We start from the raw sequence: 24,082 nt of genomic DNA, 5'->3' as shown, positions 1-24,082 counted from the left end.
ACATTATTGCTATGGGCCACCTACAGCACAAGGCTTGAGTAACCACCTATAGAATTGCAGTAAAATCTCTTAAACCTAATTAATTGAGTAAGATTTGTTTTAGAAGAACGAAAATGTGAAGAAAACAAAATATTGAGGATAAAAGTTATGTTTCACAAGCTATTCTTGAGTACAATCTCCATTTGTGTGATTTATAAGTTAATACATAATTTCAAACAGTTTGAGCAGCCGAAATGCACGAGATGTCATCTCTTAAGAGACACCCTACACATGATGTATTAACTTATATTAATACAACCCTTAAATTACAGGGTTCACTTGGATAGTACTTCTAGTCCATGTACGTACTGTTATAGAGATGTTTAAGTGTTCAAATAGTTTGCCATGTATACCTTTATAGCATTAGATTTTACAGTATCAGTATTTAATTTTTAGCATGTGCCCTCTCTGTTTAATGTACAACATTTGGATAGAATTCAATAAACATTAGAATGCTTGAGCAGCAGTTTTATTAGAACGTAGACCAATTGAATTATGATTCTGGAATGATATCTGATTACTCATAATATTGCTGTATTAATTCTGATCAATGGTGCTGGGGGTGAACGATGGTTATGCTAGTACAAACCATTAATTTGTGTTCACAAACATGCAGAATTGTTATTGAAGTCAAAATATTATGGCGTGGTGTTGGCGTGGGGAAAAGGAAACAACCGCATTGTATGATAAGAAATAATGTTAATAAATGGAAATGCATTACATTTAAATACATGATCCAAATAAATGCATTGACGGTGTTGCATTCTTCATCACTGTCACCACCCTACTAGAGAAGCCTCGAAATGGCCCATGCAGGAGGATGCCAGTCCCATGGCACTGTCTTCCCAGTTTCACCCAGGAGAGACTTCCTGTATTATCATTCAAGGGATCACTCTCCCTCCCACTAAACACATTAATATAAAGCTAGCAAAAAAGCTAAACTGAATGCAAAACATAAAATACGAGTTGAGCGGGCATATTAATCATCAGTGTGCTGAAAATGAATGCCAACAGTGGCACCTTGTGATGAAAAAGGGTCAGAACATTTTACAATTTTTCCTGCTCTGTGGATCTCTGTACAGTTTGTATTTATGCATGATAAATAAGGTAGTCTTTAATCTAGTGTAGTACCATATATTTTATTGTATTCTTTAAAATGAGAGTACATTTTTGGTATATTGTTTTTCTTAGCTGCAACTGCTTCAAAATGGAAAAAGTAACAATCATCTTGCACAGCAATCACAAATAAAAAGGTATTTCCTATTAATTATAAAATAATAACACTCAATTGTGTGACTGTAATACACAGGTAGCAGGTAGAACAACAGCTTGTAACAAATGCCAATGTATATTGTAGTTTACCCCAAAAAGGATATTCTGGTATCATTTTGTAATATCAAAAACTTCTTTTAGACAAAACAGCTGGTCCTTTTTTGTTAAATTCCGACTCAATGTTATATTTAGCTGCATGATCCCTTGATAACCACCTCAGTTAAATCTTGCAACATCAATAACTTCAATAAAGCTCAATATAAAGGCATTACCCCTTGAACATACATCGCTTATGTTAATACAAGGGTGCTCCTCTTTCATTCCTAACCTGTGAACTAAATCAGTGCATGGCCCACCTAGCACAGGCCTCCAGCATCCTCTTGCTGTAATATCGCAATCAGATTCCTCATTATTGTGTTTGATTTCAATCCAGCTGGACAAGGTCTATGGACCAGCTTGAGAAGGTTTAAGAATCCCCCGCACCCCCCCCCCCCCCACTTCCAGTTACCATGGCAGCAACTTCAACCTTATCTTGTAACAATTGTAAGTCGCCCTGGATAAGGGTGTCTGCTAAGAAATAAATAATAATAATAATAATAACAACTCCTAGGCCTTTACTGAAGCCCAGCCCAGATGAAACTGCCCTTGGTGAACCAAGCCCTAGTCCACACTCTGTGTTATAATACAATATAATACATTATTCTGCAGCATCTCAAGGAGCTTTAGAAGCAGAATGTTGCAGAACACAGTATTTAGTCTTGGCTTACAGATGTGAACATTCTCTGCATCACCCATGTGAATTTCACAGCCTACTGGAGGTGCATAGCGACTGAAAGAACCCCAGACATCAACAGGCAAGCAGGTACCTAAGGGGTTAATTAGGACAAATCATTGAAATCAATACTGTATTGAAAAAGGATGTCGTCTTGTATGTAAAATAAAGAAATTCAAATAATTAATTAACCAGAGAGAATCATTTTTCATTTTTAATTTTATTTTGAAAGAGAAGATGCTTGATCTACAATGACAAGTGGACCACTGAAACTGGACTGGAAAAGACAAAACCCTGCCTTTTGAGTTCATCGCCTCTGCCCTGTCTTAGAGCAACTGTGGATTTGTGTTCAAGCTGCTAGCCTGCGACCTTGGATACAATAACAATCTCACAGACTCCTGCTGGTGACTGCAGTTGTAAAAAGTGAAGATACAGAGATGCACACTAATTATATATATATATATATATATATATATATATATATATATATATATATATATATTATTGATACACCATTGTGATATATTTGAACTTTTGAAGTACCTGTATTCGTCAAAGTTTGGGGTTGATAGTCTTAAAGAATTTTTCATCCTGAATCTTCACAACAGTGTTGTCTTTGAAGTATCTTAATAAAAGTATTTGTTGATTATCTTAATAGCCCTTTAAAGACAACAAGGTTCAATCAACACATGATCAGGACCCATTAGCAAATACACGGAAATCTATGGAAAACAGTGGCCTCTAGTGGGGAAAACTGGAGATTACATAAACCCAGGAAATAAAGCCCTCTATTCTCCGACTCACAATGATTTTTAATCACTTTATGCCCCCTGGACTTTGACTCGGCAGAATCCGGTGTCTACACACACACCGGTACACACACAGTTGTAGTCAAAAGTTTACATACTCCAATGGAAATGTATCATTTCTAGAAATTTCTCGAAAACAAAGAATTTTAGGAAAAATTATTTTGTGGGTGATTAAAAAAGTTACAAGAAATAGGATGTCTACAATGATCTATTTCAGCATTTTTTTTGCAAAACTCCAAAAATGCTCATTCAAAAGTCTTCATACTCTTTGATGCTATGATAGTACTGTCTACAAGGTGCTAGAAATTTAAATATGATAATGCAGAACCTAAGTCTAGAAAATGCTGGATTGTAGGTGAACATTCTTAGAGTATAAAAGGGTTATGCATAGGATGATTGCTGTCATTACAATTAAGTCAATATGGGAAAAAGTAAAGAGCTATCTAAAGACCTTAAGCAGAAACTTATTTATTGACATAAAGATGGAGAAGGATACAAGAAGATTTCAAGCATTTGACTATCCCAATTTCAACTATTTTTTCTATTATCAAGAAGTACAAGACTCATGGTAGTGTCACAACGCTCCCTCGGTCTGGAAGAAAGAAGGTTCTTTCACCAAGAGCAAGTAGAAGAATTGTGAGGAAGGTTAATAACAATCCGAGATTGACTGCCAAAGATACTCAAAGTGAATTGGCTGCAAGTGGGACTGGGGTTTCCATTTCAACCATAGGTCGAGTATTGCATGGTGAAGGCCTCAATGGTCGCAGGCCAAGGAAAAAGCCACTCTTAGGAAAACTTCACAAGGACAATCGCTTAAAGTTTGCTGGTGAAGCTAATTTAGTCCAGATAAATAGCTGGGGTGGGGTGAGGTTCCAGCAGCTGGAAATTGGGGTGCTCTTCAGGGCGAGCTCCTCTTCTCTCACATCTTCTTGAGGCGCTTCTTAGGGCGCTGGTTGAAGACGGGCGAGGTGCCCATGAGGCTGTCGGGGGAGTGAGAGCCGTAGCTGGCGTCAGAGCCGGCCCCTTCGGGGGAGGGCGGGATGCCGGACTCGCTCATGGTTGACATGGGCTCCTCGAAGACATCGCCCCCCAGCACGCCGTGCCCTTGCACCTGCCCCTCCTCCGCGTCCTGTGGCTCTATCTTCACATGCGCGAGGTTCCACAAGGGGGAACTGTTTCCCACCGCGCCTGTCAAACAAGAAACATATTTTTAACAGCTAGTGCTGCAGTTATGGCAGCACTGTTTCCAGATTTAGACTCATCTTCAAATGGGCAGATTAGGCCTGTTTTTGGCCCGTGCTGCAGTTATATAAAATATTCAACATGTGCCGTTTTGGGGAATTCAGACCACCTTAAATACACGAGAGCTATAGAATCAAGCATATACTGAGATCACATATATCTGAACGGAGTAATCCTATATACTTATATACTGGAGGTCAAAATTGTGGTGTCACCAGCCCTGAAAACAGAAGGACTGGGATATTTTTTTGCCATTGCTCTGTAAATGTTTTGGTATCCCTGAATAGATAATTGCCTCCTCTTTAAATATATGCAAAACATTTTACTTAACAATCTATCCTACTGGTGCAGTAGTACCCCAATACTGTCAACTGACTACCGACGTAGAATGATTGGAATCTGCCAGTGTAGAGCCATCCATGTTTAAATACAAGCTTTTCTCCTGTCTGTTGCATATCATTGAAAAGCATGTCTTCCCCATACAGCTTTTACAAACTGATGTATCATGGGGATGCTAACTATATCTGAAACAATGCAGCACACTAAACCCCTGTAATACAAAGGAATCCACCCCTTATACTATACTCAGGTTTCACCATGCTTTTACTGCACTAGTTTCCTGTAAGTACCTGTATGGGGGGAGTTGTCTCCCTCAAGCCCGGTGGAGAACCTCTCACTGGGGGCCCCCAGCACCCCAATGGGCAGGGACTGGTCACCCGAGGCCAGGTCTGCCTCCAGCTCCTCGTTGATCGGGAAGGTGATATCGCTGAGAGGCTCCTCCTTGATCTTCAGGGGCTTGGCGTCCTCCGCTGCCTTCTCTGGGTTCACCAGCCGCTCGTACTCCTCAGACAGCTGCTTGCTTACCTGCAGGGGAGTGAGGGATGGCATTTTCACAGCTGATTCTCATTTTAAGACCTGTCTCAGCCTGGTGTGCACAAAACCACAATTGAGTACACTCTGCCTTACTGCATCTAGTATCTTTCATGAGCACCACATGTTGTATTAAAATACATAAAAAAGCTGAATTATTTCATATCAAGTAAACTAAATGTTTATTAAAAACTCCGAGCCACCTATAGACGTTTCGGGTTGCATGCAGCACAATAAACCATTTCATCCACATTTTATTTACGCAATTCTAAGGACATGTGCACTGGCTATAGTTGGGGTTAGTGTTCTCGTGAAATTAAAACATGTGTTCTTTAACTAAAGATACTGAAGTTAGTATGTACAGTTGACCCCATGGCTCAGACGATATTTTCTGTCCTCTTGTCCATCCATTTTATATTAGAGGTAGCATCAATAAGTGATTGGTCCATCTCTAATAATCTGTAACTTCTATGGTTTTTATTTATGATTCTCGATAAAATAGTGGGGGTGTAATAAATTTTCTTCAAATTCTGGATTATTTTCATCCTTTACACTTTTGTTATCTTTGTGTTTGGTCATCAGTAGGTTTCTGCATTTTCGCTACCTTTTTTTTTCAATTGTAATTCAACTGCTATCCCCTAGATGTCCCTGCAGCCACGCCAGTTATAGTAATCAAATTCACAATTAAGAAAAATATTTTGAAAAATAAAAGCTAATTATGATGAGTATAAATGGTAATTGAATAAACTGATTCGTTAAAAGAAAAATCGAGAGACCTAAACATGAAGTCAAAGACATCGCAATCAAAAAGCATTTCATTGAGCGAACGCACGCAACAATATCCACCTGGTGTTCTGTACACTGATGGGTATCATTTATTTTGCACAACTTGCAATTTATCTCTTTGGACCACACTCGAAAGTCAACAACAGACCGACATTTATCATCAGAAAACACAGAAAACGAAAGGCTGAGATTGACAGCTATGAGACGGCGTCCTCCTGTAAAAAACGTAAGGGGAACTAAAATTCTGAACGCCGACGAGATGTTATTTTCGATTTGACAGAGGCATTTGTTTGTGCTAATATTCTCCTGGAAAAAAATTGATAATCCCAAACTACGTGCATTTCTGAACGAACATGTAATAAATGCAGGAGCAATTCCTACAGCAGGTCAACTGAGACGAGACTATCTACCCCAAATTGCTGAGTTGCACAAGATGAAAATTGTACAACTGGTAAAGATGTCTGACAGTGTATCTGTAGTTACTGATGAGTCTACAAATGCAAAATATCAGTATGTTTTGTACATTTTGTTTGTTCTCCAAGGACTATAGAATACCATCGAACTGAAAGTAATATTGAACCGATACAGTTAATCTGCACTCTGTGAATTACTCATCGGTGGCACAGGGCGTTGTGAAATGTTTAAACGCATTTGAAGTTAATTTTAATAATGTGACTGGATTTGTCTCTGATAATGCCAGTTACATGATCAAGGCATACAATGACATTCTTCAAGGTTTACTGCCAAATTCAGTACATTTGACTTGTAATGCCCACATAATAGCCCTTGCCAGCAATATCTGGGCAAATAATTTTCCAAAAGCAGACAAGCTGGTTGCAACCGTTAAAAAAATTGTTTAAACATTGCCCAAGCAGAAAACTATGTTTTAAAGACCACTTGACAGAAGCAATCCAACAAGAAGGCTGTACTTTACCCATGAAGTTGCCACCTGAGCCACGCATAACACGATTCTGCTGCTGAATATCATTCCAAATACATCCCTTTCTATGCAGGCTTCGTGGAAAAGGAAATGCACATTTCACCAAACACTGTGGTGTTAAAGGACCTTCAGAAATTGCTTAAAGATGTGCAAAGTTTAAAATCTCAACTCTCCCTAATTGCGACGCATGCCACGGGACTGGTGGATCTGATTCAGTGGTTTGAAATCCGTGAAGTGAGAGTCCATCAAACATATAATAAAGTTGCAGAATTAATAAATACATACCGAGCAATGGTAAAAGAGGTACACAGCACAAACAAACTATGTGTAAAAACCTTCCATGACGTTTCTGAACAACTGACTAATTACTAAAACCCAGATCAATGCAAAAAGAAACCGCGTTTTTTTCAACCAGCTCCTCACTTTCTGATGGCAGTAAGGATATTCGACCCACAACAAGTGTGTAGTTTGGATCTGGAAGCCCTCCCATTATATTCTATTCCAGGATTTGATGCTGACTGTAAATCAGAAATGGACAAATACCTACCATATGCAAAAGAAAACAGCAGTAGAATTACTTTCAATTAATTTTGGATTAAAGCTGAAGAATTATTTCCCAATTTAACACGAAAGGCCAAAATACAATTGTCAGTTGTTACCAATTCTGTAGATGCTGAAAGAAGTGTTTCTTCTTATGGCCAAGTTTTTACAGAACAGTGTCAATCTATCTAGAAGGCAGGGTTAACCAACTGACGATGCTTAAGTTTAATAGCAACATTTAATGCATGGGACATTTTCTTTCATGAAACTGTAAGTGACACTTAATGTGCTGCTTGCGAACAACCTTGCATTATTATTATTATTATGTTATATTTGTAATATATATGTTGCAGCACTGATGTTATGATTTCAGTATTTTATATAAATTGTTCTGGGAATCAGTGCTGTTTTTTATTTATTTTTTTTAATATATTTTATTGCCAAATTATGTGTTCCTACTAGTAAACTGAAACATTTAAATTATTTATTTACACATTCTAAGAAATAATATTGAATAAGAAGTATTAGTAATAAAGGGATGCATGACTAAATAAATGTGTGAATGATTAATTGAGATGATTAAAGGAATCGGGAGATCATTAATCAATATGTGGTTTAATTAAGCAAACTACGTGACTACCTTGCGGTGGGAGGAATGAAGTGCAGCCTAAGAAAGCAGGTTGTGTAAAGCGCAGGGCCCTAGTCATCAGATAGATGATTGCTTTAAGCCTAGACATGTCTGTCTTTTTTTTTTTCTTTTCATGGAAACCCTGCTGATGTGTTACTGTTTTTTGTATTTTCTTAGATTAAGCAATATTAGTGGTCAAATACATACTATTGGAAATCGGAGATGGTCAAGCTGGGCTGATGTGTTCCTGGAATCTGTCTTACCTGCAGCATGTAGCTGTGGTAGTCCTTGATACGGTGCTGCCAGAAGCACTGCAGTGCCAGCACGCTGCCGATGCCAGCCTCGTGGAACACCTGCTCAACCACGTCAGGGAAAGGCGTGGAGCCCTGGCGGGCCTCTCGGTCCACAGCCACACGCAGCAGCCGGCTCAGCCGCAGGTAGTGCTCATGAGCCACGTCCGTCAGCATCTCCAGCACGCTCTCCTGCGCCGACTCGAAGCCTGCGTGGGCCAGGACTGTGGCCACTGACTGATACAGAAGCTGCCGGCAAGAGGGCCAGCTCAGCTCCGTCACAGGCTCCCCTTTTCCCCTGGGGGCAAACAAAGACAGCTTACTTATAGCAGATCTCAGACGATAAGTTGTATAATAAGATTGATGAAAAGAAAATTAGAAAGCCAAGATTCTATCTACCTTCGCAGGCAGGTATTGAACACTCCTTTTTTCTGAGCTTATTAGCACTGGTCTTCTGCAATAAGGCACTGTGCTACCGTAGTTTTTTCTGAATATTTTCTTTGAAGACAGTTTTTAAAAATATTTGCCTTTGCTGCCTGATATAAGCAAATCATGGATTCTATGGAAATACACTACAAACACTTGGAACATGTAATCCCCTATTCACTTACTCTAATCACTAGAGTAGGTAATGCACAGACTCACTTGTAGAAGTCACTTTCTGGGTCGCTGTGTAGAAGCTGGAAGGGGAGGTGGGGTGCCTTGCTGTCGAGGGGTAGCAGGTCATTGGGGATGGCTGGTGTTGGGGGCCGAGCAGGCAAGGTCTCGTTCTCCTCCAGCCTAGCACCCCCCTCGGCCTGGGGTTGCCCCTGCGCAGCGGCGAGCAGTCCTCGGAGCCGGCGCACATGCTGGCTGAGCTGCACAGTGTGTATGGTCAGGCTACAAGGCTCGGAGGGTACATCAAACATTGTGGTGGGGCGCGGGCGATGGGCAGAAGGCTGGTGCAGCGGTGGGTCCTGCACCTCTACTGAGCGGAACTCCCTCTGCAGCAGGTCAAAGGAGCTCCGGCTGGGTGTCACCGCCGACACAGGGATCTCACCCCAGTACCGCATCATTCTACCAGTCGGGCTGTGGGGGAAATTACACAATATAATAGATTATGTGATGGGCAAACTTTTCTAATGAATTGGTTCTTTGATATGACAAGAATTTAATTGTTTTGTTATTAGAAATAAATAGCCCATCATTCTTAGATCGACCGACGCAGCGCTAAATTGGCAGAGTGTAAAGTAGCTCTCTGCCGTGGCACACATTTGACCCCATCCCGAATGTATTAACTGGCCCAAAATTAATGAGGCATTAATTATATGCTGCCACATTTAAAGGGTTTGTAAGAACTGCACCGGTGTTCTGAAACCCTAAAAATGGGCTGCGGTAGCACAAACTAATCTGAAAAATAGCGCCTTCCCTCCAAATGGGCTACCTCAATTGAACAATAGGTAGGTCATTTAGACAGGCAATGGCCCATGTTGACCAAGTGTCTTGACTTTATATTCTATTATTATTATTATACAACGGATAAAACCAAATATACATAATGAAAAAGGGTATAATGAACTAAGTTTATTATACGACCAATACAAACAATTGTACATAATAAAATAGCTGATATCGAGCTATAATTTCATCCTCAGGGAGATCAAAAATGGTAATGCAGACCCTAAATACTCTCCCTTCTCAGTACTCTCCCTCTGTTCCTGGGTTGTTCAGGAAGGTTAGAAGTCTGCACTCTGTCATAAGAAATGCTGCTGAACATTCACGATATCACTAATTTCACAGAAATCGTCTATTTGACTACCATGAAAAATATGCATTTTATTTTCCTTACAGTATTTTACATTACAGCATAGGTGGAGAATAAGGGGTTACTGCTTCCAAAAAATAAAAAAACGACAGCAGATATGGCGACAGCAGATATACTGGATATCTTGATACACAACAACATTACTTTAAGTGCTATTACTGCAGACCCGCTTAATTTCAAAAGTTTAATATTCTGAGTAAACTTTTCTGGTCTGAGAAATGTCATACGGGTATGATTTCCATTATACGAGAGTAGATGTTAAAACTTCATGCTGATTTGAACTCAGCTCTCGCCAAGATAAGCACCAACTAAGACATAGCTTTACAGTAAACTAATGTGATCCAGATGTGTCTCCATCCATTTGCGCTTCCTTCCATATGATGATGTAGATATCCTTCTGTCTGGTGTTGATGGCTGAAGTGTAATGCTGGCTCCAGGGATCAGCTTATTGCCTCCCTAGCGCATCAGCACACACAATGGCTGCGATGCTGGCTCCGGGGATCAACCACAGTGCGGTCTCCCCAGCGCATCAGCATGACAACCGTCTGGATTGAGCTAAGTAGGGTACATCTCTAGGGTCTTCAAGTGGGCACCTTCCATCCTCGGTGTTTCGTCGACTAGCCCATGACACCTCATGAGGGCCCGACAGTGATTCTGGCGTCCCAGCATCACCCCCCTCCGTCCCCCACTCAACTCAGCCCAGCTTACTTACCCATACATCAGCGTTTCCTTCTTTCTATTGTGCTTGAGATCCCCAGCCAGAATCTTTCCGTCTCACAAAAGCCAGTTGCTGCTCCTCTCTGCTGCTTCAGATAAGTTCTTCACTGTGCGACGCAACTCTTGGCCACTGAATCCGACTTCTCTGAGAAACTGGGTTGTAGAGTGTGCCACAAACCCACCTCCACTGGGTAAACCCGGACTCTCCATCCTTGCTGTTCCGCTTCAGTGGCTAGTTGAGCATACCGCAGTTTCTTCCTCTCATACGCCTCATCTACAGCATTCTCCCATGGCACTGTTAACTCTACCAGGTGAACAAGGCGTGCTGATCCAGACCACAAGACAATATCTGGTCGAAGGTTAGTGGTGGCAATCTCAGGTGTAAAAAGTATGATAAAGAACAGCTACACAAAATTATTGGGATATATTTGCCGATGTCCGAATCATGACTGTCCGACTGTCCATTCTGTCAGAAAGCTACTTTCAAAACACTTGCAATATAATCGCAATATAAATCAGAATTCCTAGATCAGAATCGACTCCAAAAATCTTGTAATCGGCCATCCCTACTATGACATCGGTCTTATTTGTGGACCCTTTTATGGCCGGCGCTGCTGTTCTCCCGACTAATTCTAATTTTAATATCACAGACTATTTAAAAATAAGCCCCACCTACAATTTACACATGCATATAATTAAGGCTTAACGTCGTCGCAAACGCTTAATACATGTCCCCCTTAATTTTTATTTTAAAAAAATTAATAATAATAATAATAATAATAATAATAATAATAATAATAATAATAATAATAATAATAATTCAGACAAACTTTTGCTCATTCAAACGTTTGCTCAACAGAATTAAGTACACTCTACTATTGAAGATATTGACTTGCTGAAATCGTTTGGTAGTTTAATTTATGAACTATATATTTTTTTGGAATTATAATTAATGTGTACTACACTGACTGCTTATCATAGGGCACAGAACACCTCTGAAAACTGCAATAATAATATCAATAGGCTGTTTTTTTCAAAGTAATGCAGTGGGCAGAGACGAACCAAAATAAATACTACTAAAACATAAGTATCCCACATCAAGGATAACCCTTTGAAACTGTGATTTGCGAGGATGGAGTTCCCCGTACAAATATTATTTAATCGAACCAAATCATAAAGCATAATTAAGAAAGTAACGCGGCCTCTCGGTATTGATTCATATTTCATCCCTCCCCCTCCCTCATTTCCACCTTAAGCTACCCCGGGTCCAATAAGTTCAAGCTTGATATTCCTGAAACGTATATTTGGCCTAATGCTCTTTCATTACAGTTAAGAATAGTTTTATAAATATCAAACTTCATTGTATTCATAAATACAGACTTTACCTTTTAAAAAAAGGTTTTTCAAAAAAGCCCAATGTTTCATAATCAACAATAATAATATAAAACCATTCACGACTGAATAATTAATTAAATGAGTGTCTCTAGCACCATGGTCGAATTACACAACATTACCTATCCAGTTTTACTAAAAAGTAACTTGCGGTGTCTGTACAAAAATCCAACTAAGAGCAGAATGTGCCTAAAAAGTAATATCAATGGTGCTGTCCAGTTTTTACACTGTTTAAAAGCGCTTCAACTGAAACGACCGCTACAACCATAGTTTGACTAAGTGTTTTAAACCAATTGTAACTCAGTTCATCTAGATTGTGTTACTTTCTAACTAACTGAATGAGCTGAAGTCATTCATACTGTCTGTGAAATCAAGATAACTTTTAGTTTTAAACACACATTCACACGAGTTGTCGCACATATTATTTTGTACATTCTTGTAAAACAATGTAATGTGTCTACAACAGATTGTGTCCAACTTATCAGTTAACTGTGTGTATTGTAAAAAAAACCCAATAACACAAGGTATACTTTCGTATAAATTCACATGAACGCATACAAAATAAAAACTAAAGATAAAGTATTAAATCAACAGCATACACAGTCTGAAGTGCTTTTAATCTTAATGCAAAAAATAAAATAAAACATTAGCAGCATAGCACAGCGGCCAAAAACTAATCCAGGGAAGACAATATTAACATTCAGAGACTGTTTTAATACATTTATAAATATATAATAAAAACACCAACCGTTCGCAGTGATCTGTTTTGACGTTTTGCAAATGAGTCCGACTTTGGTGGGAAACCAAATATGACTCAGGTGTGGTTCCTTCCTGAAGAAATGCAGTAAATTAAATAAGACCTATATTGTTTTAACATTTTCTTTGGTTTATTTTTGTTGTTCGCATAATTTGTATTTTTTTTTTACCAGGGGTTCTAATCTGGTGGAGTGACACAGATATAGAGATACATGTGGGAACCTTGTATGTGACGCTTTCTGTTTCCATTTGGAAGCAGAGGGGAAACATTTGGGTGCCACGCAACAACATGGCAGAGTGCACAAGCGAAACACGGGTAGGATGTCAACGTGAAGAAGGACTTGAGACCGAAATGAGCGAGGAAGAGCTTAAAAAGATACATGAAAGCACTGAGGGGGGAGCGAGAGAAAGAGAAGGAAACAATGAAATACAGGAAAAGGAAGACCCCTTCAAGAAACCGAGTATTTTTGCTACCCCTTTCCCACCAAGCAAAAAGACTAGCACTGCTGCTGCTAGCGGTAAAGTTAACCAAGTCAAAACAGAAACAAGCACTTACAAATCACAAGAAAGCAGCGATAAACCATTAAGCACCCGAGGATCGAGGACAGAGAAAGGGAGTACCGACCTAGTGGTTGGTGGCAGTGGTAACGCCGCCATTTCTGCTGAAATCAAGCCCAATTGTACGTCAACACTAGTTGAGAACGGGTCAGATTTTACAGAAAACATCCCAAAAAGCTGTACAGACGAGGACCATGAAAAGGGAGTTATCAAGAGAAACAAAAACCTACAGGAACTCGCACAACAAGCGAAACACAAGCTAGCTGTCAAGACGCAGGGTAATGCCAAGTTCAAGCCCGGTCCTCCTTTGTCGTACACAGAGCCCGTTTGGGGTGGGCTTGCCGAAACCCCGTACCTTTTCGAGATCCTAAAGAACGGCACAATCCTGGACACGGTTGCGTTGAACGAAAGGAGCTTCGTCGTTTTCGGGAGGCTGCCGAACTGCGACGTATCTCTGGAACACCCGTCTATCTCCCGCTACCACTCCGTGGTCCAGTACCGCCGCCTTCCCGGGGACTCAGCTGGGGAGGAGATGGGCTTTTACGTCTTCGACTTGGGCAGTACCCACGGGACTTTTGTCAACAAGAACAAGGTCCCACCAAAAACCTACATCAGACTGAAGGTGGGGTACGTGCTGAAGTTTGGAGGAAGCACCAGACTATTCGTCTTGCAGGTCAGTGCTCTTCAGATACCTGTGGATTATATAATAATATCCACTGCTCCAGATCACATTCAGGGTAGCCTCTATAACATTTAAAATACCATCTCCACTTCACGAGTAAAACAACAAATGTCACAATACCATTGTGTCACAATGTCACAATACCAAAAAAATCTAATAATGATATAATGACCACCCCACCACAAAAGTTGTTTATTTATTTTACACCTTATTTTCAAAATATTTTATTCTAGATCTGTAATTTAAAGTCACAAAACCAGAAATAAACAGGTTGATGGTGTTTAAGAGACATTAATTTGCAAACGACTAATTATTTTGTTTAATTCAGTGACAAGGCACCGAGAAGTAATTATAGGTGAAGGTTTGTCAACAAATCAATGACCTTTTAAAGTAGGTTAAGTAGGATTAACTTTGTTGTAAACCAGCTTTGAGAATAGCCAGGTTCTGAACTGTGCACAGACTGGTTTCATTGAACTTAACTGGAGGATGGGGGATGTGTGTCTGCACACAGGGGCCGGACTCAGATGTGGAAGCAGAGTCAGAGCTGTCAGTCACTGAGCTGAAGGAGCTACGAAGGAAGCAGAATGCAGAGCTGGAGAGGAAGATGATGGGTGATGGCGATGATGATGAGGAGGAGGAGGAGGAGGGGGAAGAGGAGGGAAAGAAGAAGAGGAGAGTCAAAGAGAGGAACACTGGAAACGTAGGGTGCTCCTGGGGGATGGGTGAGGAGGATTGGAATGAGACTTTCATGTTTTCTCTCCAAACTGTGATTTCTCTTGCCCAAAAATACTCCTTCTGCAAAACCTGATTTATACATTTTGGGTCATGACATCTCAGGACCAAATTCTGGGGAAATGTTTGCTCTGTCACATGGGGAGAATTGTTTTATAGTCTTTTAAGGCTTTGCAACAGAATATTGTTTATTATTATTATTATTATTATTATTATTATTATTATTATTATTATTATTTATTTCTTAGCAGACGCCCTTACCCTGGGCGACTTACAGTCGTAAACAAATACATTTCAAGAATCACAGTGCAAGTAATAAGACAATTAAGAGCAAGATAAATACAATGATGAATACAATGACTTTGGTTTAAGCAAGTACAAGTGTGACAAAAGTTTATGTAGATTGACACAATTCATTAACATACAGGTCAAACCAACCCCTGTTGGTCCAACCCTTAAAATCCTGGTCCATTTATACATTGTGACAAATAACTAAAAGTCTCAGAAGAGACAGAAGATCCAGGAAATTCAACATTTAGAAAAGCAAATTCCCAGACGTTAGCGGATTAATGATAAGGAAGTTCACTTGAACATCAACATAAATGATAAAAAATGAAAGCAGTTGTTATTGCTAAAAATAAACTGTAGTCTGCATTGTAAACATTAAACCTTCAGCATCTTTTTGCACTTTAAGCTGCACTAACTGATCATTGGGATTGAGCTCTCCACAGAAATCGGGTGCGTCATTACTGTTGCTTGAGCTAATTTCCCATTCAAAGTGTAACAAGTGAAGAAACAGCTGTTTGGATTGGTGATGATTGCTGTTTTTCTTAGACTGGAGAACAGCAATCCACAGAAATCCAATTAACTGACCCTCACCTGTGGAGAGTTTGATCCCAATAATAGATTTGTGCAGCTCTAGCTAGTGTAAGGGACCTTCATTCTGTAGTTGGTTATAAAACTGGAATTTAACAACTTGATATTTTATAACTTTCTGATAATATTATACAACATAGAGAGGAAGCCTTTCGGCCCATCAGTACTCTGGTTGATCTCAAAACTTTGTCAAGTTGGGTCTTAAAGGATCCCAATGGTTCAGCATCAACAACATGGCTAGGTAACCCATGTTATACCCTCACCACACTTTGTGTGAATAAGTGTCTCCTACCCTCTGTTGTATGTCTATCTCCACTTATTTCCAACTGTGTTCTGTGGTCCTGGTTTCTGTGCTGCGCTCATATTGGTTAGGGTTAACTGTCTCAATCCCTTTTGAAGATTTTAAACATGACCATGACAGGTGCTCATATTATGTTGTAAAGCGTGTTGTTGTTCCTGTTCTTTAGCTGAAGATGCATTGGTTGAAGATGAGAATGAGGAGAACCCCTTTGCCACCGAGTTCCAGGAAGACCAAGAGGCCTTTTACATCAAGGACCCCAAAAAGGCTCTGCAGGGCTTCTTTGACAGAGAAGGTGAGATATTTCAAGTGCATACTCATTTATAGACACAACTAATATTCAGGGTGTTGTATGTTGTATCAGAAGTATGGTGGCCAGATGGTGAAATTGGGTGTGTAGCTCAATGTGAAGCAAACTAGGGGACAGTTGCAGACTCCCATTGTAGAGCAGTTTGATCCATTCCATATTTTCCATAATTGTATGGTACCTGAGCAAAAGACGAATGCTGTTAATTCTGGAATGGATCAAAAGGCTATTATGTGGGAGTCTTAAATTATGCCCCACTAAAACCAGGAGTTACCAAGCTGAGAAAAGGGGCTGTCTCTAATGCATCACATGGCTGGGTAATGAGATGTTTTTTATGTTGCTTCCTGTCTCTGTTTGTGGTAACTCTGTTATTGTTGTGCCATGTAATTCAATAATATATTGTAAAAGCTGGTAGTGCAACAGCTGCAAATGATTGTGATAATATTGAAGGATGGCTACTGTGTTGTATTTTAAAATGGTTTAATTTTGTGTTTCAGGAGAGGAGCTGGAGTACGAGTATGATGCCAAGGACCAGGGGACGTGGATCTGCAGAGTCAGGTACAGCACCCCACCACAGTCCACCAATTAACTTTTAAACTGGAAAATCTAAAATCCATTTATATATATATAAAAGGTACATTTATACAAATGACAGATGTGATGTTGGCAACGATGTATATGAAATCAAAAGAAAAAAATCCTCATGCTCACAGTTTCTTTAATTGGGGGGAATTTATATTTTCAAAAACAAAAATGTTGTAGATTTACACTGTGGAATCTTCTGATTCTTGTTGAGGGTCATGCTCACTGTACCGGTCCAATCCCGTTTCAGGTAGATGCAGTAGTTTAAATAAATAAATAAATAAATAAATAAATAAATAAATATAGAATTATACTGTGTGAGTTATTAATACTGTAATTGATATTTGTTTTTCTTACAGCGATAATCAATACTAAAAAATGTTTTCACTTTAATAAGAGACACCCTAAACATGACATGCTAATATCAGGTGGCCTCCCATTCTGTGTTTAGGTTGCCAGTGGATGATGCCACGGGCAGGCAGCTGGTGGCTGAGGTGACCCACACTGGCAGGAAGAAGGAGGCAGCTATTCAGTGTGCCCTGGAGGGCTGCCGGATACTGGACGCCAGGGGTTTACTGAGGCAGGAGGCTGGTGAGTACAGCCCAGGGGCACAGGGACTGGGATTTTTTTAATGAACCATTTCTTCCCCTCAAATATAAAATATGAAGCAACCATGTTTATTATGTTTATAATTATCTTTTGATAATTGAGTGTTTTAACCCTTTGCAGTCCATTGTCGGACTGGGTCCGACATTGCAATTATTCCTCACAGGTCCTTTGTCGGACTGGGTCCGACATCATTATAGCAACGCAATAAACAGGTGTTTAGTCGTTTTTTCTCCGGAAAAAGCCGAGAAAACCATTCAATTGCCGAGTGGGAGCGACAGGAGCCGAGACAAGTCGGAAAAAAAAAAAAAGGCGTATCTCATGAATAGTCATACATGGTATCAGGTATCAGATAACGGGGCGTTCATAGTAAACAAGCTGGCTGAGTGCGTCAGCGCACAGAGACTATCATGGACATTTGCAGAGCTTTTTTCAGATGTTATAGTAATAAAATAATGACTTGGATCGCATTATTGAGGAGTTTGGTGATAAAACGAGTGATCCGGAGATGATCGATCGGTATGTACGACTATTATTATTATTTATTTCTTACATAGCTGAACGCTATAGCAAACGAAAGGGTGGGGCAGGGCTGGAGATGCCTAGTGAGTGCTTTGTTGATATGCAGGGCCATTTAAACCCGTTTGACTGTGAAAAAAAATACTTTTAAACAGCGCGTATAAAATTAACTGCTCGTGTGAAAATTAATTAGACCTGGCGTGCCTGACGCGCAGTTAATAAATGGACTGCAAAGGGTTAAAGTTCTGGGTGAGTCAAATAACAAACCTGATCTCTGCAGTGTCTCGCAAGCGGCGCAAGAAGAACTGGGAGGAGGAGGACTTCTACGACAGCGATGACGACACCTTCCTGGACCGGACTGGCGCTGTGGAGAGGAAGAGGAAGGACCGCATGAAGAAAGCAGGGAAGGTCGAAGAGAAGCCAGACACCTTCGACTCCCTGGTGAGGGGTGAGGGAGCAAGGAAAGGGGGAGGAGAGAAAGAGGAGATGGGAGGAGATGGGAGGGATGGGGGAAGAGTGGTACAAACGGATGGAAGATGTTCTGTATGGTGACATGTCCTTGAATAGAAGACCGGCCTTCACCTCTTAATCTGGTTTGAATTTATATATATATTATTATTTAATTGAGTTGTGCTGGTCTCGGTCCAGTTCTAAGTTTGTAGTTTAACCTGTCGTCGCTCTTCTCAGGTAGCCAAGCTGGCAAAGGTGGAGAAGGAGCTGGCTGAAACAGAGCAGAAGCTCCATGCTTCAAGAAAAAGTGAGTGTTTATTTATGTACGGTTCTAGCACTAGCAGTTTACTACAGAGAGGATGGAAAGTTAGAGTTATCAGAGTCAGTCAGAAACTTTTCTTGGAGACAGAGAACCAGAAATCATGTTTTAAAATGAAGTTACATGTTTGCGATATAATATGTTTATTTCAAAACTGCATATTTTAGACCTACAGTATATAGTGAAAGGAAGTCCAGGACAAGTATGCTTTATGAAAGTATTTTTGTTTTATCTAGAAATACTTTTAAGCAACCTCCATGTGTGTGATTTCTGACTCCCAGGTGGTTCCGAGCAGTCCTGCGAAGACCCTCTGGACGCCTTTATGTTGGAGGTTCGGTCCGGCAGTGCTCTGGACAGCGTGACGCGCAAGAAGCTGCACCTACACGCCTGCGAGCTCAAGAAGGAGTGCCAGCGACTCAAGAGGCTGGTGGAGATTACCCGGCCAACACAGCTGCCAGTCCTGGACTCGGGGTGAGAACTGGCTGTTAGCCTGCAGGGCAACTAACTGAATATTTAAACCTAGAAATTCAAAAAGTTCTGTGTCAAATGTCTTTTTCAATGTTGCACATTCCTCTTAGTGGGACCATTAAAAGGTAATTCACATGTTACCGAGGGGGAGGGGGTAGAGCCCACGTTATCCAGTGATATAAGTATGTGAATAAAAAATAATTAAAAAAAGACTTGTAGTTGAAACGTTTGTTACTAAAATGTATTACATTTCTTTTAGCATTTCTAAATTTAGCACTATTTAGTGTGTAATAGTTATGGATGATTATATTGAAACCTTGTTGCAGTCATTAATGTAGGTTTCTGTAGTAGGCAAGCAATTGTCTGATCTTATAGAAACTGTACGGTAGGTAGAACGTATTGATTCCAGTAGTTCTGATGAATATTAAAATGTGTGCCTATTTTTAGGACTGGAAGTCATAGGTCAGAAGAGCCTGAGAAACCCAAGAAGCCGTCCTTGCCCTTGTTTGGAGCGATGAAGGGGGGCAGCAAGTTCAAACTGAAGACCGGCACCATTGGGGTAAGTCTGGGATGGAAAGTTTTGATTCAGGGTTTCATACTTCCCTAATAGTGATCTGGGATGTGAAATTTAAGATGTGTGGGTCTTTTTTTTTTTTTTTCAGTCCAAAAAGACATGCAAGCACAAAACAGTAGTGTTGTGTTTTTTCCATAAACTTCATTTAAGATTGGACTTGTATGATTATTAAAGAGCAAGTAGCTTTAAATATCAGTATTTATTTCAATTGTTCAAATACTGTTTATTTTTTGATAAGTCTGTGTTAAGGTTGCTTTCACCTGAATTGCCATTGATCTGCCAAGTATCTAATAGAAGAAAGAGTTTTCATTTGTTTTACTGGCAATACCCATCAGTACTGTAGATGGTGCTGGTGCTTTTCTAATATAAAGACACTTAGAATTATTACAAACATCATACAAATTAAAAGGGATAATAACAAAACAAAACAAAGAAGATGTAATTTGAAGCTACTTGCATCTACTGACAAGGGTTTGGAAGCCCAAAAGCAGTGTGTGGCACAGTACAGTATGTGACTCTCAAGCTTGTAGTTTTTAAGCAGTGTGTGGCACAGTACAGTGTGTGACTCTCAAGCTTGTAGTTTTTAAGCAGTGTGTGGCACAGTACAGTGTGTGACTCTCAAGCTTGTAGTTTTTAAGCAGTGTGTGGCACAGTACAGTGTGTGACTCTCAAGCTTGTAGTTTTTAAGCAGTGTGTGGCACAGTACAGTGTGTGACTCTCAAGCTTGTAGTTTTTAAGCAGTGTGTGGCACAGTACAGTGTGTGACTCTCAAGCTTGTAGTTTTTAAGCAAGCTGCATCAGTAGAGTCACTTTGCAATGCAATTAAATTGTTCATTCTGCTCAACGCAGTGTCTCCCCCCGAAGAGACCAGACCTGCCTGAACAGTTGTTCAACATGAAGGAGCTGGAGCCTGCAGCGGAGGAGGAGGAGGAGGAGGAGGAGGAGGAGATGATGATGCCAGTGAGTGAAAGGGATGATGAGAGCAGAGAGTCTGCGACACCTGGAGACACAGATATAGCGAAGAGACCTCCTCCAAGTTCACACAACACTGGTGAGGCCTCTGGTTACCTACTTTCCCTGTAATACATTGCTTGAAGGATATTACCTCTAACACCGTGTCAGGGGTTTGCTGAGTACTGGCCCACAGAGAAGCAATAGTGTCCCAACTGAATCACCACTACCTCCACTTTCCACAGCACATGCAATACAAGTTGCAGTCAACAGGTGGCAGCAGAGTGAAATGAATATGAAATGGAGAGCAGCATAGCTATGATGACATATATTTTACATTGTACATTTATTCCATTACATAAGCTTTACTCTTGCTTTAAATTTAATAAAATAACTTAACAAATACAATAACTGGCCAGTATATCATGCTATTTGGATATTCAGACTAGACTGGGATGAACTTGAATGTCTCCCAGGCTGCCATTGTAGCCAAGGGAAGGCAAGCCTGATATTTGGGTCGTAATAAAGTGGTATTGAGTATAAGACAAAATGTTTTTCTTTTTGTATTTAGGTAACAATTCCCCTGTTAGGAATGCAGCTGGGGAAGAGGCTAAACCAGACAGAGCTGGAAAAGACAAAGACATTCCAGAGCAACAAGCTGCTGCTACTGTTGACTCAGCCACAGGTATCAAACACACCCTGTGCTGTATTCAGTGCTCATGAATCAAAAACATCCTCCTGCAGCACTCTCAAACACTGAGACATGAGGGCAGTCCTTTTCGCTTTTCATTTTCTGCCAGTTTAAAAGTCCCTTTGTAGAAACAGGGTAATGTGTTTATTTTTACCTCTTGCAACAATTAAAATGTCTGTGTCTAATCAATGTAGTGTGTGACAGATGTGTTTGTTGTCTGGAGATTATATTTGAACCTTTATTGTATTATTATTATTTTTAAAACATAAAGGCTTTTCTACGAATATTACATAATGGTAATGAACTGAATTTATAGATTAATTTAAGTACAGACTTGGTATTTATTTGAAGCAGCATGTTTATTTGTGTCCTCACCTAGCCTGCCTGAGTATTGTAGTTTTATTATATGCAGCATTTCTGTTCATTTGGTTTGCATGAGGCAAGGGGTTTGAGAAGTATGTAATATTGTCTTTTTTTATGTAGCTGTATGTGAAATACAGTGGGTTAATTAGTGTAGGTCACAATTGCCCACTATTACACTGTGCTAATAACTGATTGGATGAACTATTGAAGGCTAAATCCTGGGAGCAACTTGTACAATTTCTAAAAAGCTGTTTTTTTATTGTAAGATGCTGTTCTACATGTTGTGGATGTAGGTCATGATGTCCAATGTTTTTATGGCACTGACTCTAGTGCTATATAGTCTATATGTATATGACCTGCTTATTTAAGATGCATTTTTTTCAATAGTACCCATGGAGACCGGAAGTGAAAAGATGCTAGAGGTGGTTCAGAAGAAAAAAAAGAAATCTTTTGGTCCCAGCCGAGTGAGTAGCGGGTGGAGGAGGGCGGGGGCGGGAAGACTCATAAGATATTTACACAGAACAGGCAAAAACATTTTTTACATTTTGTAAACATTTTTTTTTATTTTAATGACTAAAGTGCAAGGTCTGAATACTGAGCTGAGTTCTACTTTCAGCGCTATGTAGTGGTAAGATGAAGTACAGGCTAACTACTGGACAGAGTGTATTTAGTTTTTTGTGTTGGGCACTGCAGCTCCATTCTTTGAGTTAACAAGGGACGTTTTAAAAAGCACGACCGCATCATAACCCCCTTCAACTGGCAGAAGAAACAGTTTTGTTCATATTGTTTTGTTACTGATGCACCATCTATCTCTGCCTCCTCTCCTCTCCCACAGCCCCCGTCAGCCCTGCTCTCCACCAAATACCCAGAGGATGATCCAGACTACTCCGTATGGGTGCCTCCTAATGGTACAAAATTAATTGCAATTATGCTTTCTGTCTCTCTTTCATGTATGTTAAGAACACAAGAAGTTATTCCACAATCCACATAGTCATTTTAATATACCATGATACCTAATACTTAAATACCATCAGTTTTCATCAGAAATACTCATTGCCATTCTTATCCATTCTATTTCTGTACATGCTGTTGATATACATCATTGTCATCATCAATTGTCATCAATTTTGTCATTCTGAATTCACAGCTGAATTCACAATTCACATGGCATGAGTTGTATGTTTCTGGCATACTTGCGTAAAAACAAAAAAATAATAATCTTGCAAGATATAATTAATGCATTACTTTCATTTTTCCAGATCAAAGTGGGGACGGTCGGACACATCTGAATGAGAAGTACGGTTACTGAGGTCTCTGGGGGTTCGGAAATCAATTGCAGATACTCATTGACTGTAAATCCATAGCTGGCAGTTACTGATGAGTTTGGTTTTGTACTATTTACTGATATTTTCTTTTTTACCCCTGCACCATTTGTGAGTGCTGGCTTCAAAACTGTGGATTATCTCAAGAGCCTTCATGATCTGGTCACCTGACACTTTTGTTCAGAAGTACTCAGTACTTGGACTTCAGTGACTCTAAACACTGGATTTCAGAAGACCATCACACCAAAGGATTGTGCTTTAGGATGTCTGAGACGAGACTGGGCTGACCTTGAAGCACTTTTTGTGGTAACTTCAATGTTACCCTACTTGTGTTTTGGTTTACTGAAATAACAGGGATTAACCCACATATGAATCATGTTGCACATAGTGTTAATGATGGGTACCACTGTGCAGGAACATTTCTACAAGTTAAGGTGGTCGACAACTTTACTTCTCCTTACAGTTACGATTACTCTCTCACTCTCTCTTTTTCTTCCTGTAAAAATGACTGCGTTCATGGTTCCCTATTCCATTGATGTAAATGATTCTGGTTCTAGAAACCTCTCGGGTTTTGAAGTCATTAAAATGGGACCCTCCCCCAGGTCTTGCATAGTTTACAGACAGAAACACATGAAATAGACTTGCAGGCCCTGTTTGATTTTCATAAGCTTGCATCACAGAATCTCTTTTTAATGATCTAAACAAATCTGTTGCTGTTTACGTCTGTATTACACCCCCGTATCCTGGAAAAAAACATAAACTTCCAACTTTAGAATTTTCTTGTCCTTTTTTTGGTATGATTTTTGTCTACCTGAACCTGGTGTATTTATGCTGTCCATATGAAGCCTGTAGGTCATTAGTAACTGCTGTCTTGATTTTTCTTAATATATATATATATATATATATATATATATATATATATATATA

The 24,082-nt window shown here is 39.9% G+C and overlaps 2 protein-coding genes across 3 annotated transcripts; one reads left to right on the top strand and one right to left on the bottom strand.

The window, feature by feature from the left end:
- Positions 1-2,287: 2,287 nt before the first annotated feature.
- Positions 2,288-13,906, bottom strand: LOC117411462 (STAGA complex 65 subunit gamma). Of its 2 annotated transcripts, none has more exons than XM_059025573.1 (5): positions 13,771-13,906; positions 8,834-9,256; positions 8,162-8,486; positions 4,764-4,998; positions 2,288-4,080 (listed from the first exon to the last, which is right to left on the bottom strand). In XM_059025573.1, the coding sequence occupies exons 2-5, from the start codon at positions 9,241-9,243 to the stop codon at positions 3,812-3,814; spliced, it is 1,239 nt and encodes a 412-aa protein (XP_058881556.1). In that variant the 5' UTR covers positions 9,244-9,256; positions 13,771-13,906; the 3' UTR covers positions 2,288-3,811. The 2 variants fall into 2 exon arrangements, with proteins under 2 accessions (XP_058881556.1, XP_033874919.2); XM_034019028.3 differs by lacking the exon at positions 13,771-13,906 and adding an exon at positions 12,850-12,988.
- On the top strand, positions 13,071-23,916 carry LOC117410597 (kanadaptin-like). The gene is made up of 14 exons (XM_034017264.2): positions 13,071-14,088; positions 14,609-14,819; positions 16,173-16,298; positions 16,808-16,868; positions 17,344-17,483; positions 18,298-18,458; positions 18,705-18,774; positions 19,068-19,257; positions 19,702-19,813; positions 20,678-20,879; positions 21,351-21,464; positions 22,221-22,297; positions 22,669-22,741; positions 23,093-23,916. The coding sequence occupies exons 1-14, from the start codon at positions 13,147-13,149 to the stop codon at positions 23,140-23,142; spliced, it is 2,529 nt and encodes an 842-aa protein (XP_033873155.1). The 5' UTR covers positions 13,071-13,146; the 3' UTR covers positions 23,143-23,916.
- The last annotated feature ends 166 nt before the right edge of the window (positions 23,917-24,082 follow it).

The sequence above is a fragment of the Acipenser ruthenus genome, chromosome 6, assembly GCF_902713425.1.
Source record: "Acipenser ruthenus chromosome 6, fAciRut3.2 maternal haplotype, whole genome shotgun sequence".
Taxonomy (NCBI): Eukaryota; Metazoa; Chordata; class Actinopteri; order Acipenseriformes; family Acipenseridae; genus Acipenser; species Acipenser ruthenus.
This window is presented reverse-complemented; position numbering and strand designations above follow the sequence as displayed.

What these genes read in the sequence shown, in the direction of transcription:
- LOC117410597 (XM_034017264.2), top strand. Translation starts at nt 13,147, where the DNA reads ATGGCAGAGTGCACAAGCGAAACACGGGTAGGATGTCAACGTGAAGAA. An exon ending in CCAGACTATTCGTCTTGCAG is followed by an intron (nt 14,089 to 14,608) that starts GTCAGTGCTCTT and finishes GTCTGCACACAG; the next exon opens with GGGCCGGACTCAGATGTGGA. An exon ending in CTGCCAGTCCTGGACTCGGG is followed by an intron (nt 19,258 to 19,701) that starts GTGAGAACTGGC and finishes GCCTATTTTTAG; the next exon opens with GACTGGAAGTCATAGGTCAG.
- LOC117411462 (XM_059025573.1), bottom strand. Translation starts at nt 9,243, where the DNA reads ATGATGCGGTACTGGGGTGAGATCCCTGTGTCGGCGGTGACACCCAGC. An exon ending in CCAGAAAGTGACTTCTACAA is followed by an intron (nt 8,487 to 8,833) that starts GTGAGTCTGTGC and finishes GTTTGCCCCCAG; the next exon opens with GGGAAAAGGGGAGCCTGTGA. An exon ending in AGACAACTCCCCCCATACAG is followed by an intron (nt 4,081 to 4,763) that starts GTACTTACAGGA and finishes CTTGTTTGACAG; the next exon opens with GCGCGGTGGGAAACAGTTCC.